Source organism: Sciurus carolinensis, chromosome 10, assembly GCF_902686445.1.
Source record: "Sciurus carolinensis chromosome 10, mSciCar1.2, whole genome shotgun sequence".
Classification (NCBI taxonomy): domain Eukaryota; kingdom Metazoa; phylum Chordata; class Mammalia; order Rodentia; family Sciuridae; genus Sciurus; species Sciurus carolinensis.
The window spans coordinates 129,754,543-129,770,202 of NC_062222.1; the positions used below are offsets into that span (position 1 = coordinate 129,754,543).

Below are 15,660 nucleotides of genomic sequence, written 5' to 3' on the forward strand. Positions count from 1 at the left end.
ATTTACATTGTTTTGCAGGAGATGGAGTTCTTGATATTTAGTGCTAAGTTGGAGCATATCTTTGCTCTCTCTTGCCTTCAGTGTACAATAAGGAACAGTGAAAATGAATGTTATTTTTGTTGCAGCCCACTAAGCCTATAAAAACAAAGCACGTTGATGCGACGAAGCAGTTACCTTTGTGGATGAAAAGGGTTTGAGAAGGGATGTTTTTTTAAACATAAAGTTATATATCATTGAAGTTTCAGTGTACTTTTTAAGTTATAGGACTTATTATCAAAATAATCAGTAAGCGATTGTTTCTCATAAGAAAAACATTTTATTCAGGGCTTGGGCTTAAATCTCACAACCTAATTTGTTACATTTATTTTTGGCTATATAGATGTTTGGGGTTGTGAATATTGGGTTTCAGTTCATTTTTATTATCTACCTTTTTGTATTTACGCATTTTAAAACTTTTGAATCAATTTAAATAACAATGTTTTAATGCTTAAAGTCTTTTATACTTTGTCAATATTCTTTTTATCTTAACCTATTTGAAATATGTAACTATTATAGTGTTCCAAAGGAGCTGCTATATTCCTTCTGTTCAGTGAAAAAAAAAATTCATAGATGCTTGGTAATTTTTGACCAAAAAATCTGACTTTGGAAGATTTGGCAGGAAACTGCAGTGCTTGAATAATTCAGTATTAAATTCTCTTTTATGACTTATCAAAGCATGATTTGGGAGAAATGGAAATCTTCAGATTTACAGGGTGACTTGTATTCTAGATTTCCAAGTAGTTGTCGTTAAATAAATGTTCTCTGGGGCTGGGGAGATAGCTCAGTTGGTAAAGTGCTTGCCTTGCAAGCACAGGGCCTTGGGTTCCATCCCCAGCACCGTAAAAAAAAAAAAAAAAAAGAAATGTTCTCTATTTTCCTTGAAAGGACATATGGACAACCTAGAAAGTATTAGAATTGTTTTCATTTTGGAAGATGACACTTTTGACACAGTGTCTTTTAAAACAGCTCAGCTAATATTCACTAAATATTTAGTGAATGTGGGGGGAGGCTTTTATTATTTCTGAAAGCAGTCTGTTTTCAAAGATATAGTGTTATAGAATAATAAGAAAACATTGAGGTGACAGATCATATTTTAAACATTTGAAAGTAACTTTTAACCAAAAATGTGTTTTGTTGAAATCTGTTAGTAACTAAAAGACTATTGATAAGCATTATTCATTGACTGTGAACAGTAAGTGTTAATTAAAGCAGAATGGTCTGTTTCCTAAGCACTAGCACTAGCAGATTTTGGAAATTAGTAATTGCCTTGAGCTATACCTATATTAAAAGCACTGCTATAAGATGCAAATTTCAGTTCTTCCAGTGATTCTTCATGACTTTTAAATTTGTTACTTGATTTGAATTTAAAAGGCTTCTTAGCCATAACATTTACAGAATTCTTTATCTTTTAAGAATTGTTCATCGGAATGGCATAGATTAGAGCTCTGAAGAACATTTGAATAATGGTAGCAAATACACTTGTACTGATTTGCATTTCAATGCATGTATAGTTTATGAATTAAGATAGATTAGCTCATAGTTCTGCAGGTGATACAGTCTCAGATGATTTGCTTTCTTATATTTCTAATTTAAGTTAAAGAGGAATTAAAGGTAAGTAAAGGTAAGTGCAGATGTACAGCATGAGTGATACATAGTACTTAAAACCTAGGAAGGATAAATCCATTCTGTAGTAAAAATTTGAGGAAATAATAGCCACCTTCATGTAATATTTTAAACATTTTCTTCCAAAAGTTATTCTTTGCCATGCATTTTAAAATTTTACTTAATGCATAATCATAATGCATATTATTAATGATTGTTATTCTTTAATATAGTTTAGCCCTCATACATTATAACCATTTGAATTTTCTCCTATATTGAGGTAGAAATTTGCCTGAGATGAGTCAGATATTTAAAGGAACTCTCATTAGAATTTTTAGTGTTTCTTAAGTGTGGATAGCTGTCTACTTGACATACTTAGCAACTCAAAACATTTCTTAGTTATATTTCTTTCTTATGCTGCCTTACTTTTTCTGTTGTCCATGTGTTTTCTTTTCTCAGCATTCCTTCTGTGATGCTTGTTACGTTAACCTTGCTCATAGTTGCCTTACTTTGGGAATTACTGTTCTTCTTCCCTGTTTTCTACAGTTTAAGAGTAGGTTTTAAACAGAGGTTGTCTTCACTTTTACTTTGATCTTCACAATAAAATGCTTTGATGAATACTATTGCTTTCATGGATCATTAGGATCAGATACCAATAACTGTTCTATTAATGACCTTATGATGGTATTGTAATTATGAGGCATTTAATATATTAGTGATTATGTACCTATAGGCTCCTCTAGTCTGCTTTTATGTTTGAAAACACCAGTATATTAATTTCCTCTCTTTATACATTTAGAATCCCACTGAAACTTATTATAGTACATATTATAAGGAGTTGGCACATTTTATATTAATATCAGCAAGAATTTTGTTTTGTGATGAACTGACATCACTGTTGTATTGACTTTTTACTTAATCCAGGGCACAAACTTTTATGTCTACATTTTTCTTCTTTTTCCCCCCACCATGCCTTAGACTATGAGAGCAAAGTGGCACGGGTGGCCTGGGTGGAAATGGAGGATGCCAGATCCTGTATCTTTGGGGTGGGGTGGAGAATAGCTAGCTGTGTGGTGTCTGATGGGCGTGAGTCTTCAGGAGAATAGTTTCCTTGGTCCCATTGCCCCTTGGAGGTTCCTACTTACTTTTTTCCCTTGAAAACCTGTTGTGTACTTCACTTCCATTGCTTTCAGCCATTGTTTATGATCTTTCCACTGTTGAATTCAGTATGGAATTTCTTCTTTACGTTTCTATCATTTAAAAAAAAGGACATAGCTAGGTGCAGTTGTACATACCTATGGTCCTAGCTACTTGGGAGGCTGAGGTAGGAGGCTCTCTTCAGCTGAGGAGTTCGGGGCCAGCTTGATCAGCGTAGTGAGAACCAGTGTTTTAAAAGAAAAAATTTAGACATTTTGAAGCGTTTTTGGGTGTTTAGCTTGCAAAATTGAGTCTTATTGTCTCATTTTTCCATTAAAAATAGAATTATATACTGATAAAAATCATAATCAGTTATAATTTGGCAAAAACCAGCAATTAAAAATTTCTGCAGACTAAGTGTCATGGCAGGGAGATGGTACCTGAGGTAGGGCTTAGATCTTGGAGAAAGGTACTGTAACCATAGAAAGGGTGAGGAAAGACAGGCTAAGGAGAAATGTGGGGGTCTGGGTGATGCCTGGTAGGTAAAGCTGGAAGCACATTCAAAGGAAAAACGGCCAAAGACTGGCTGTGGGTGAAGAGTTTGAAACCATAGCATTCCTTATCAGGGCATTTCTAGTAAATACTAATGTGTACTAAAAAATTTTATCTTGGGGCTATGGATATTGCTCACTTAGTAGAGTGCTTGCCTTGCATGCACAAGGCCCTGGGTTCAATCCCCAGCACCATGTGTACACACACACACACACACACACACACACACACACACACACAAAAATTACCTTGACTTTGTGACTCACATTGTGTCAGGGAAAATAATATTAACAAAAAATGCTGCTTTGTAAATTTTAAATATTTGGCACATTTAACTTTTGACTTAAAAGTATAGATTTTTGATGAAATAAAAATGACTTGTAGCTGGGTGCAGTGGCACATGCCTGTAATCCCAGCGGCTCAGGAGGTTGAGTCAGGAAGATCATGAGTTCAAAGCCAGCCTCAGTAACAGTGAGGTGCTAAGCAACTCAGTGAGACCCTGTCTCTAAATAAAATACAAAACCAAAAAAATAACAGAATGAATCAAACAACATTGCCCTATGTAAATTTATGATTACACAAATGGTATGCCTTGACTCCATGTACAAATAGAGAAACAACATGTATCTCATTTGTTCATAATAAAAAAAAAAAAAAGAAAAAGAAAAAGAAAAAAAAAAATACAAAACCAGGCTGGGCATGTGGCTCAGTGGTCGAGTGCCCCTGAGTTTATTCCCTATGCCCCCTCCCCCCAAAAGAGGACTTGTAGTAATCTAATTTTATATTTAAAGTAATTTTAAACTTTTTTTTACTAAGGAAAATTTAAAAACATGTAAACAGAATAATATAATGATTCTTAATTACCATTAACTTCAGCAGTTATACAGCTATGGCAATCTTTTTTCATCTATATCATTACCCATTCCCATATTTGCTCCTCCTGTTAATTTGAAGCTAATCCTAGACATCATGTCAATATTAAGTTTAAACATTTGAAAATAAATCATAAGCTTTTGCTATCCCACACAGATGTGTAAAGTTCACTGTTTCTTAAATATATGTTGTCATTTCCATAGTGAAATGTATGAACATTACACTTTAGTGACTGTACATCCCTTTTCTTTTGTGTATGCCTATTTGGAATGCAAGGACAAGTTAAATTTCTGGAAATACATGTATTTTATATGTTCACTTGCAAGGAATTACTGTCTCATAGTGGTATTAGCATAGTGGTCTTGTTGAAATCTTTTTAAAAAACAGTTCAGATTTTAAATACATTTCTAAGTTAAACTAGTCCAGTGTTCTCTAATTTTTCAGTTACAGTCCATTTGCTGTGTTCCAATGTAAAGTTACATTTCATGTACTTTTTTCATTTTTTGATCTTTGTAGTAATCACAATTATAAATATTTTGGTTGTCATAGTGCATATATAAAGAGCTAATTCGTTTTTTGTTCATGGTGCAGACATAGTGAAAGTCTTCAATATAGTTGAAACAACCTTTTCCGCATTTGCCTGCCTTTATGAAAACTCACTTATTCAGATTGCTTAACATTTAAATATGTGCTGTGAAACTTTTTTGTTATTTTCTAATTCTCAGCTATGTTCCTTAATTAATCTTTTATCTAGTGTCTGGGTAGCATAGTATGGGATAATTATTCACAAATATTTTATTACTCTTCTTTGTAAGTGAATACAATTTTTCATTATGTCTTAGATGTTTGTTTAATTACTCATTATATATTCAATTTTGGAAAATAATTTCATCTAACCTTACGTGATTTTTTCTTACTATAAATGTTAAATAAAAATATGGCAAACATGTTAAGTCTATGTCTCTCTAGTATATTTTGTTTTAAACTTGGAATATGATATTTGTTGCTCAATACTGGATTCTTTAGCTGACCTATTACATACAGATGAGCTTGTTTTTGCCTTAATTACATTTCTAGGAAAGAGGTTCAGATTATAAGAATATGTCTTTAAATGAGCCTGGCAGTTTTACTTCTCTAGATTATCTACCTTTCTTCTTGGGTTTTTATTTTGTAAGGTTGTTGCCAAAGAATTATTTCTTTATCTTCCTTAATTTGCCTTTTAGACCGTGAGAGATACATGAAAGTCAAGCTGCTATTGGCAGTTTTATTCTGATTAATTTTTTATACATTCATTATGAGATTTACATCTGTGATATCAGTGTACTGTTGGGAAAACAAACTTCTTTGCTCCTTCATAAGCAAAACTATTGTTATATGATCTCTAAGAAATTCCTCCTTTCACATTTTTCTGTTTTCATGCAGGTCCTCATGCTGATACCGCCAGTGGATGCCAGAATCTGCAGTGTGGTTTTCGAGCCTGCTGCCGCTCTGGCGAATGACCCTTGACTTCTGACCTTTGTCTACTTCATTTAGCTGAGCAGGCTTCCTTTCATGCACTTTACTTATAGCACATTTCTTGTGTTAACCATCCCTTTTGATTGTGTCTTGTTTTGGCCCCATTTATTACCACTTCAGAAATCTTAATTTACCAGTGAATTGTACAGTGTTTCTCTTGCAAAATACATTTTTGTTTTAGGGATTAGGTCATTTCATAAGGGTGAGAACAGTCTTATTTCTTTTAAATGGAATGCTTTGAAAAGTATGTTACTAATGCCATGCCATTTAAAGAATTTTTTTTAGGTTATTTCGAGTTTTAAAGTCAGTGGGGTTATTGCTTCTTTTTATGTAGAAACACTGTACTAAGCTTTGCAGATCTTTTCAGACATACATTTCTGAAATTTTATTTTCAAAGAACACACATTTTGGAAGTGAATCTCTTTTCTGTAATGTTTTGTTTATTTGAACAATTATCAGAGGGCCAATTCAAACATACCCACCTCGGAGATTCTTTAAGGTTGTAGAATAAATTGGCTTTTTGGTGTTAGCTCAGTGAGCTAGAAGAGCACCAGTCTATTTGTATTTGCTTTCTTCCAAGACCCCTGGTTCCCACTGCTGCCCCTAAATTGTCAAATTTGGGAGGGATTTTTAAAAATTCCACAATCATTTGAAAAAATGTATAAATAAAATCTACTTTGAGGTTTTACCAAGTAATATCTTTTGTGTTGTCATTTTATTATGAATCTCAATCCCGATTTATGTTAGCATAAAATAGCATTAAATATTTTGTCTTTTATGTTTCTGTGAAATCATGACCCTGACAGTTTTATACAGGCATTAAGTGTCACTGACCTGAGTTTTCTTTTGAAATTAGTCATTCAACAGTCAAAATTTGAATCTATAATTTTATCTTAATTGCTTTGTAAAAAGATTGTGTGAGACCCACTATTCAGAAAGGCGTATATTAGGTCCATTTTACGTCATCCTTTGTTTTCATTTTTTGTCATGAAGAAGAAAACAGTCAGTAACATGCCACTTTTTTTTTTTTTTTTTTTCAACGAAAGTAATCATAGTCAAGATCTTTGTGGCCTCTGGTATCTTTTGTTTTGGGGAGAGCAGGAGTAGGACAAATATAAACTATAGATAGGCAGATTTTACTTTAGACTCAGAAAACTCTTAGTGCTGTCTAAGGATGAAGAAAAAGTCTCGTTGGGTATAATAAGGAGAATTCACAGATGCATTTTAATTCAACTAACACTTGAAGAAAACACAAGGGAAAGTTATTTTATAAGACTGATGGTTTCATAGTTAATGTATTTTTATTTCCTCAAGTATTAATACAGTTTATTTGAAAAGCTGGCATCAGGGACTATTTTGAGAAAACAAACCATGAGAATTCTTCTGGAGTGAGCCTCATCTTGCCCCTTACTTCCTCTTCTCTGTTTACACAGATTGAGTGGTAAAAATTGCATATTCACAGTGATGCTCCTGAGTCATCAAGGGGGAACTAAGGTTTATCCCTTGTGCAATCAGAAAGCAATATAATATTTTCGAGGGAAATTTTTTGATCATCCTTATGGGGAAAAAAAAGTCATGATTAAATGATGTTTCAGATTTGGCTTAAATGTTATCCTTGATAAATTAATTAACTTTGAGCTGCTAGTTTCCCAGGGGTTCTAAGTATTTGAACTGCTGCATTTTTGTTTTGTTTTATGCTACTTGATGTTAGCAACCCATTTTGGTTATCTTGAACCAAACTGGTTTCCAAATGTCAACATACTGTCCAGTCAAAGCTCTTCTACCACTTCCTCCTCCCCACACCATTGTATGGGATCATACTAGAATCTGCATTTCATTTTTATACATTATCCTGTTTTTCATTATTAACTGAAGGGGATAGTTCATGTTCAATGAAACACTGTATACTTGGTGTAAATTTGTCTTGGATTTTGTGATTGATTTCCTTCTGAGGAAAAAAAATGCAGCAGTTACGTGAAGTACCTCGTGGCACCTGACAGATATTAGGTGCTTAATGCCGGGCAGTGTACGAAGTGCTCTATGTGTACTAACCTGTTCAATCTTTATATATGCTATGAAGTGGATAATGTGATTATTCCCATCTTACATATGGGGAAAGTAAACTAACCTGCCCATGGAACTCAGCTACTAAGTGGCAGAACTAGGATTCATCCATACTTTCTGCTCTTTACTGCTGTGCCATTCTGTATATTATTTTATGGTAACTGTTATAGTCAGTCATGGAACTGTCCCCTGAAGAATTCACATTAGAGATAGCAGAGGTATGTCAACACACAATTACAGACTAGCTTGATGGAGGAACACTGGTAAAGCCAAGTTGCAAGTTGTTCCCTAACTCTCTGTCTTTATGGGTTTATTTTAGTTTAAAGTGAGCTATATAAATAGTTCTTAACTGGAGGCCATTTGTCTCAGAGGAGGTAGAGGCCATTTCAGGAGATATTTTTTCTTATTACCACTTGGCGGAAGGAAGGGCTGCAACCGGCATCTGGTAGGTGGAGACCAGATGCCCAAAAAACGGCTTTCTATAACAAATGGTTACTTGGTCCTGAACGTCAGTGCTATTGTCAAGAATCCTGCTTTATATATTTCTATTTTGTTTCTAGATAAGCAACAGTAAGTCTTTTTTAGTGAATCGATTTTGTATGTATGTGTTTGTCTTCATTTGGGCTGCTGTAACAATACTAGGGAATGGGTGGCTTATGCAACAAACATTTATTTATTAGTTCTGGAGGCTGGGAATCCAAGAGAAGTCCAAGATCTATGAAGCCAAGCAAATCCTGGGTCTGTTGAGGATAGCTTTTTTGGTTTGTAGAAAGTCATCTTTTTATATCTTCACATGGCAGAGAGAAGAAGAAAAAGAGGATAGAGAGCAAGCCCTTTCCCGTCTCTCCTTAAAAACAGTACTGAAGCTGTCAGGAGGCCTCTGACCTCTTGCCCAATTATCTCCTAGAGACGTCACTAAGTATCTTGGCATTGTGGAGTAGGGTTCCTGACGTGAATTGCAGCATGGTACACATGGGAGTCTACAGCAGTGTCTTGAGGTTTTTGTTTTTGTGTTTTCAGGTATTGTTTTTCTGGGTCTTAAAAATATGGTTGACATTCTGTTGGACAGAAAGGAGAAGCATTTCCCAAATAGGAGGTAAGCAAGAACAGAAAGCACAGGTCTAAAACCATAGTGTACCCCACTGTGGGAAATCACAACTGGATTTATGGTCACAGTGGCAGAGGCAAGATAGACAACCAATAAGAACGCTTGTTTTTACACAGTTTGAAAAAGGGTAATGATAAATTTATTTCATTATTTGAAAATATTTTCTTCCTTCTGGTATGATCAATATAATTAAAAATGTTCCCATATGCTAATTGTAATTTTTACATGATGCAGAATTTTCAATGAAAAAAATCACCTGTTGCGTATAAGGGAGGCAACATAGATCCAAACAGACAAAACGTTTTTGGGATATGGGTGGATATATACAGCTAAAGCAAACTCGACATTAGGAACATCGATGTTGTGTACTCCAGTGCTATATACGGCTTCAATTAAAGGCTTCACCTCAGAATAGGGCATATGAAGGGGAAATCCAGAGAACTAAGGGGGAGAAGAAAAACAAAAACATTGGTAGTTGTTAGTGAGGTTTGAAGATTTCAGTGTTTTCTTAATACAATAAGTCTTCTGGGTCATGAGGTCATCTGGTCAGTTTTTCTATTTGGCTATATGTTAACAACACAGAAAACAGAGGACCTTAATACCCGTGTTTATTTAGTTGCCAGCATTTTAGCATAGAAGATACCTGTCAGTCATCTAGTCATTCTTGCCTGTTCCCTTCCCTCTTCATGATCAGGCCTAGTATTTGCAGTAATCTGTGCAATTCCGCAGACCTAGGTTAATCAGTGCACTTTACCCCCATCACAGAGATTAATCGAGAGGAATGGGCATGTGATCAAAGCGAGCCTCAGGAAACTTGCTAGAAATAGTGGTACACAGATACTCTCACCTGCTCTAGACAGCATGTACAGGTACTCTCAGGTGTGTGACTGCTCACCTGTTAAGTTTAACCTAATTAAACCAGTACTGTTTTCTACTCTTCAGCGCTGTTTAGTGTTACATTATTTGAGCTGAACACATTCTGCCTAAGAACCTGTCCTTAGTCTTGAGTTTTACGCAGTGACTAATCCACTTTGACCTTTACACTGTTTAACCTATAAGGTTATCTGTCTTAGTTATGTAATTGCCTTATGGGTGTGGTTATCCAGCTATAGATAATGAACACATGGTACTACCAATAGGCAGTAAAGAGGAAGATATATTGTATGTTAATAAAGCACTTAGCAGGGAAAAATAATCAGTATAAAAGCATGTCCTTTAAAAAACTGATCTAGAGTATTTATTTTCACCATTATGCACATTTGAGTCTAATATGATTTAGCCAGATGTTTTCATTTTAATACTCATGATGTTTCATAAAAGTATTTTTCATAGATCCCTGTTACAAAAAATTATGGTCTTTTAATATGAGGCATTTTGTTATTTGTTACTGAGGCTTAAAAGTTTTTGAATTACATTTTTAGTCTATGCTGCTTTATATATGTACTTGGAGGAGCAATGTAGGTATTATTGGGTAATTTCCAGTATGAAATTGTGAATCCACAGGTCAGTTGAGAAGCCATTTGTGCTTACCCTGTAGTCTCCTAGCTGTTTCAGCAGTTCTGCTCTGTGGTCATCTTCTATATCTTCTCCTTGACTTCTTTCCAACAAAGGCAAGAAGTGGCGCAGCGTGGAGGTACAGTACCTGTTCCACCGCGTCAGATGGCGTGGCCTCCAGTCCATGATTTTTTCTTTTAATATTTTTTCAATCCTGTTCATAAAAAAATAGATTTCATTTTTGGTGATTTGACTTATTCTTTGTTAAAAAAAAATGTGGTATCTGTGCAGTGAGGCGGGGGTGGTGTTCACCGGTTGTAGTGAAGCTACACCGGGTGTAGTGGGCTAACCCCTGGGATTCAAAACTTAACACAGGTTATGTATAGTTGGGTTGGGAAATGGACCTATAAATAGAAAGTGTATGACATCCTAAGGGCCACCACAGATGCTTGAAAAGAACAAAGGAGTGCTGAGTGTGCTGAGTGGAAGCTATCTAAATGCAGTACATTTAACCAGATTTTTTATTATCACAAAATATTTTATTTTATATTGGTAATGTATATGCAGATAAATTAGACCCAGGCATGAGGGGGTCCAGCTTATATTAAAAGCCTCAAGTAGTTGTAAGGCTATTAAATGTCTCATATTGATTATTTTCCCTAGCAACTTTTATTCATGATAGAATTTTTCTAAATTGCCTTAAAACTGCCTTCAAAATATAACCATTAATGCAACTTAATTTTTATTATGTATACAACTTTATTGAGGTGCTGGGGACTGAACCCAGAATGTTGTATATGTTAGGCAAAGTGTCCTACCACTGAGCTATACCTTCACTCCATTTGAGATGTGTGTGTGTGTGTGTGTGTGTGTGTGTATACATACATAACAAATTTTTAATGTATGTATATATTGAGTTCATAGAATATGAAGCTTAAACATAGAACGAAGGAAAATAACCACCATTTATTGAGCCATTATTTACCAGGTACTGTGTTAAGGGTTTTTTATACATTTTTATTGAATCCCAGCAATAACCCAGTGAAGTAGGGGATATTGTCATTTACACGTGGGGGGGGGCATTTTGAAGTAGGATAAGTGACTTGACTAAGACAAGAGCTGAGGTTCAAATTGAAACACTACTGATTAAAGTCTCCTGTACATCCTCTAACCCAATGCAGATTTGGAGATCCCTTGCTTAGGAGCCATAGAATCCCTTCCTTTTTGGCACTGAACAAATTTCTTTGTTTTGGGGTTCAATTTGGTCTGAGTTAAGAGGGTATGGATGAATTGCTAAGCATTTTGATATTGGAGAAATAAGTGACTTGAGACTAATCAGCAGTATGATGAAGCTAAGAGAAGCAGCAGATTGAAGATTGATTGTTCTAGATGGGACTCCTAAATAAGATTTTATAGAAAAACAGGGAGTAAATTGGTATTTTGTAGTAATAATGTCTTAAAAGGAGTCACATTTAATCTTAGGTAACTTGACATGTTCTTCACATCATTTGGTCTAGTGGAAATGGTACACAGAAAGATCTGACTGGGCTCCCCTTTAACACTTAATGAATATATGGGCTACTCTGAACTTTGGTGTCTGCATTTATGAAACTGGGAGAATGTGTTCTGTTTTACAAGGTGAGTGGAATTTCAGGGACTTGTATAGGCTCTTACTGACCTCCATGGGTTGGGTTCTTAAACTAGCGGAAGGTCTGCAAGCCACTAATTGGACCAAAGAGGCATATTTAAGCTGAGGATTATGATATGTCTCAACAGAACCCATAATAACATGATGGTGAGCCCTAACCCGAGGTAAGGTCTTTGGAGAACTGTGTGTTAACTGGTACTCTACCACACCATGCTGATGCTAAAACCTGATTTTGAGCATGGGATTTAGAGGTCACTTTTGTAAACATGAATTAAAATTTAATTGCCCTAATTATTTCATATTGATCTAGGCTGAGGGTTGTTTAAAGTTTGGTATTACACTTCTAGTGGCAGATTATGTGTGAATTTATGAAATAATTACATTACCTGTCTTGGAGCTCAGCTGCTGCTGCTTTGTCGGTGCGTTGATAAATCAGCTCTTCAGGCTATAAGAGAGTTCAGAAATGGGAGAAATCACCTACACCTAGTTGAATAGGTGTGCTTTCCTTTTCTAAATTTACAACTTTAATTTTTTTTAAATAATGAAATTTCAGATAATCAGGCATAGAGAATAGTACAAGGGATGCCAATGAGCCCGTGACCCACCTAAGTAAATTAAAGTGCTCTGAAGTTCCTTCTCAATTTCATTTTTTTCTTCCTCATCAGAGAAGTAATGACCTGCATTTGTCTTTTAACACTCCTTCATTCAACAGATATTGAGTGGCTACTCAGTTTCCAGGCACCTTCCCAAGTGATGGGAACAGAGACATGGCCAAGAATAAAAATCTGTCTTCTTGGTGCATACATTGTAATAAATGAAGATAGGCAAATTAATACAAGGTGTTTGTGATTTTACTGTACTCCTAATCAACAAGTACTCCTAATCAACATTTGTTGTTTTGCACGTTTCCTGAACTTTAATAATTATGAATATTGCTTTTTCTCCCAGTGTACAAAGGATGATCCCAAACATATACTTAGAGTACTTAATAAGATGCATTAATGTTGACTGATTTAATTACTACAAAATATTCTATTGTACCAAAATTTCTTTTATCATCTAGTTCTTAAACTATTTCAAACTGTGTTGCTATGAAAAATCTCGTATATTTCACCTCACATACGGGAGGATTTCTCTAGAACTAAGTGTTTCAGCTTTTTCCAAAGATTTGTGCCACAGTAAAACATATATTTTATACCATAAACCTCGTAATGCATAACACATGTATCTAGTTATCAAATGAACAAGAGTTTCAGTGAACAGTGCTCAAGCTCACCACCTACAGGTCAGAACTCTCCAGCTACATCTGTGAGCCCTTAGTGCACTGGACCTGCAATTGATGTCACGTCTCATTGGCGTAGTTAGGAGATCAATCTAGTGAATTGAGACCGACATTTTAAAAAACTATGTAGACTATATTTTGTGGACTATATTTTTTATGTCATGGGACTTTTTGTATCATAATTTTTTTCTGTCAGGGGTCTAAAACGTATTTGCCAGTTCTTTCATATATGTAAGCATACATGTTTCTTAGTGTGATTTGACTCAAATAGTTTGAAAAGCAAATTCTGTTATAAACTAAATACCTATGAATAGAACTGAGGGCAAAGAAGAAACTAGTTACCTTGCTATAATGATTTAATATTCCTTAATCTTTTGTGCACAAGTCTTAATAAAATAATTATACCTGAACACTGGAAAGGCCAGGATATGGAAGGCTTCTTGAAAAAAAAGATTTCCACAGCTTGGGCTTGGTGACATCAAAGTTTATCCTTAGTGGAGAATCATATTGTTGAATATTAAACCAAATCTAAAATAAAGACAATTACATTCGCATATAGGTGAGCAGATATGTATGTTCACTCTCATGTATGTGTGTATGATACAGAAAGAGGCAGTAGAGACACCAGGTATTCCACAGGCTACCCCCTTTTGTCATTTTGTGATTTGTGAAAATCCTACCCATTTTACAATCAGTGGCATCACACAGTTGTCACTGGCCATTTTTCACATTTTTTAAATCTGAAGTTGGGGTGAACTTTACTGTTGATTATAGGTTTGGTGAAATAAGGTAGTTCCCGATGGTAAGAAACCTGAACACTTAAGATAGGCTGACCTTCCCGACACTGCCCTTCCTGGAAAGCCTCCTGATTGAGCTGTGCAGCCACTTCTTTGTTTCCATGGCGCTCACACTGTCTGAGATGACACTTGTCTTGAGGCAGTGTAGCACACGGGTTGGGAAACATGACCACTTGTGTTGGAATTTTGGTTCTAACATTTACAACTCTGGACCTTGGATGGTTTATGTAACTACCATGTGCCACAGCTTACTCCTCCATAAAAGTGGGGTAAAACTAGTAATAATCTCAGAAGGTTGAGGGGTTTCAATGAGTTGATTCATCTGTACCTCTCACAATAATACCTGGTATGCAATATGTGCTCAATAGTTGTTAGCTCTTTTATTATTTATCATTGTTTCCTATCCTTCCATATCCTCACCACACTTACTGCCTGAGGACACTGGCTGTGTCCTTTATTTACTAGTACCTTGAGCATCTTTGGATCTTCTAGCATGTAGGCATGGTATGGAGTAACTGCATGGGTGGTCAATTTGTTCCTGCAACGTATTTAAGTACTAAGTGTTCACTCAACATATTTAATCAAGCACGGATTCAGTTTTAGTCATCGACAGAGTTGTGAATGAATCCACCCTCTTGGGTCTAAGGGGATGATATAACAAATCAGCAAGTAATACCTGGGGTACGCATGACTGTGAATGAGGTGGAAGAGTGATCCTCAGCCCCATTCTTAACCCCGGACCATAGGCAAACCCTTTTCTCATGTTGTTGTTCAGATCCTTCCACTAAAAGGGACAAAACCTCCTTCCCTGCACCTTGACTTATGACCAGTAGATGGGACGGAAGTCTGTGCTTAAGAGGCTTCGCGTGTTCCTGCTTGCACTTTTGTGCCTCTCGCCACGTCCCAGGTTAAACATGAGCAGAGCTGTTGCATGCTACCCACAGGTCTGCAGAGAGAAGCAAGAGCTGCTCAGCCTCCACTAATGCCCTTGCAGCTGACCCACAGCCCCACAAGAATAAGCGTGTGAAGCCATGTCAGGTGGGGATATGTTTTGCTATCATTGTGGCAATAACTGGAGGCTTTGGGGAAAACTAACATGCAGGAACATGAACTTTTAATGTGGACAGGGAAGTTCTTCCTGCAAAAGTGACCTGTGATCAGAAATGGAAAAAATGAGGGAGAAATTTACAAAGATACCTAATAAGGGGAGGTGGTCATTATATGGGGAAAACAGGCAAAGTGTGTTTGATGTGTTTGACTAAGAACAAGGCATACAAAGTGGCTTTCAAGGAGTGAGCAAGGTGGAGAGAGCTGGTGAGGGGTGACAGCAGCAGAAATTAAAGACTGTGCCTGGGAGGAGAGTGGGCTTGGGGCTGGGACCCGAGAGGGACTTTTACTTTTTATTTGGTACCCTGAATACGTGTATTTAGATTTCTCCCAGGAGCACACCTATTGTTATAGATAGCATCATAGTTAATAATAATAGTTGTGCTCCTGGGAGAAAACTAAATATGGAATCTTTATGAATGTTTTTTAAGAAATGTGGAAA

The 15,660-nt window shown here is 35.9% G+C and overlaps 2 protein-coding genes across 7 annotated transcripts in view; one reads left to right on the forward strand and one right to left on the reverse strand.

Moving 5' to 3' along the window:
- The window catches only part of Fbxl5 (F-box and leucine rich repeat protein 5), a 47,006-nt gene extending 40,596 nt beyond the window's left edge, over positions 1–6,410 (forward strand). The window contains exon 11 of the mRNA XM_047566757.1: positions 5,626–6,410. Coding sequence (XP_047422713.1) covers positions 5,626–5,702 — 77 coding nt within the window. The 3' untranslated portion in view covers positions 5,703–6,410. The remainder of the gene's footprint in view (positions 1–5,625) is intronic.
- A 2,139-nt stretch (positions 6,411–8,549) lies between these two features.
- The window catches only part of Cc2d2a (coiled-coil and C2 domain containing 2A), a 108,831-nt gene continuing 101,720 nt past the window's right edge, over positions 8,550–15,660 (reverse strand). For 5 of the 6 annotated variants that reach the window (XM_047566709.1, XM_047566708.1, XM_047566706.1 and 2 more), the window contains 4 exons: positions 13,720–13,842; positions 12,419–12,477; positions 10,421–10,598; positions 8,550–9,331 (listed from right to left, as the gene is read on the reverse strand). In XM_047566709.1, the coding sequence (XP_047422665.1) occupies positions 9,143–9,331; positions 10,421–10,598; positions 12,419–12,477; positions 13,720–13,842 (549 nt within the window). In that variant the 3' untranslated portion in view covers positions 8,550–9,142. Of the gene's footprint in view, positions 9,332–10,420; positions 10,599–12,418; positions 12,478–12,637; positions 12,825–13,719; positions 13,843–15,660 lie in introns of those variants that run through there. The other variant, XR_007110521.1, reaches the window with a different exon arrangement.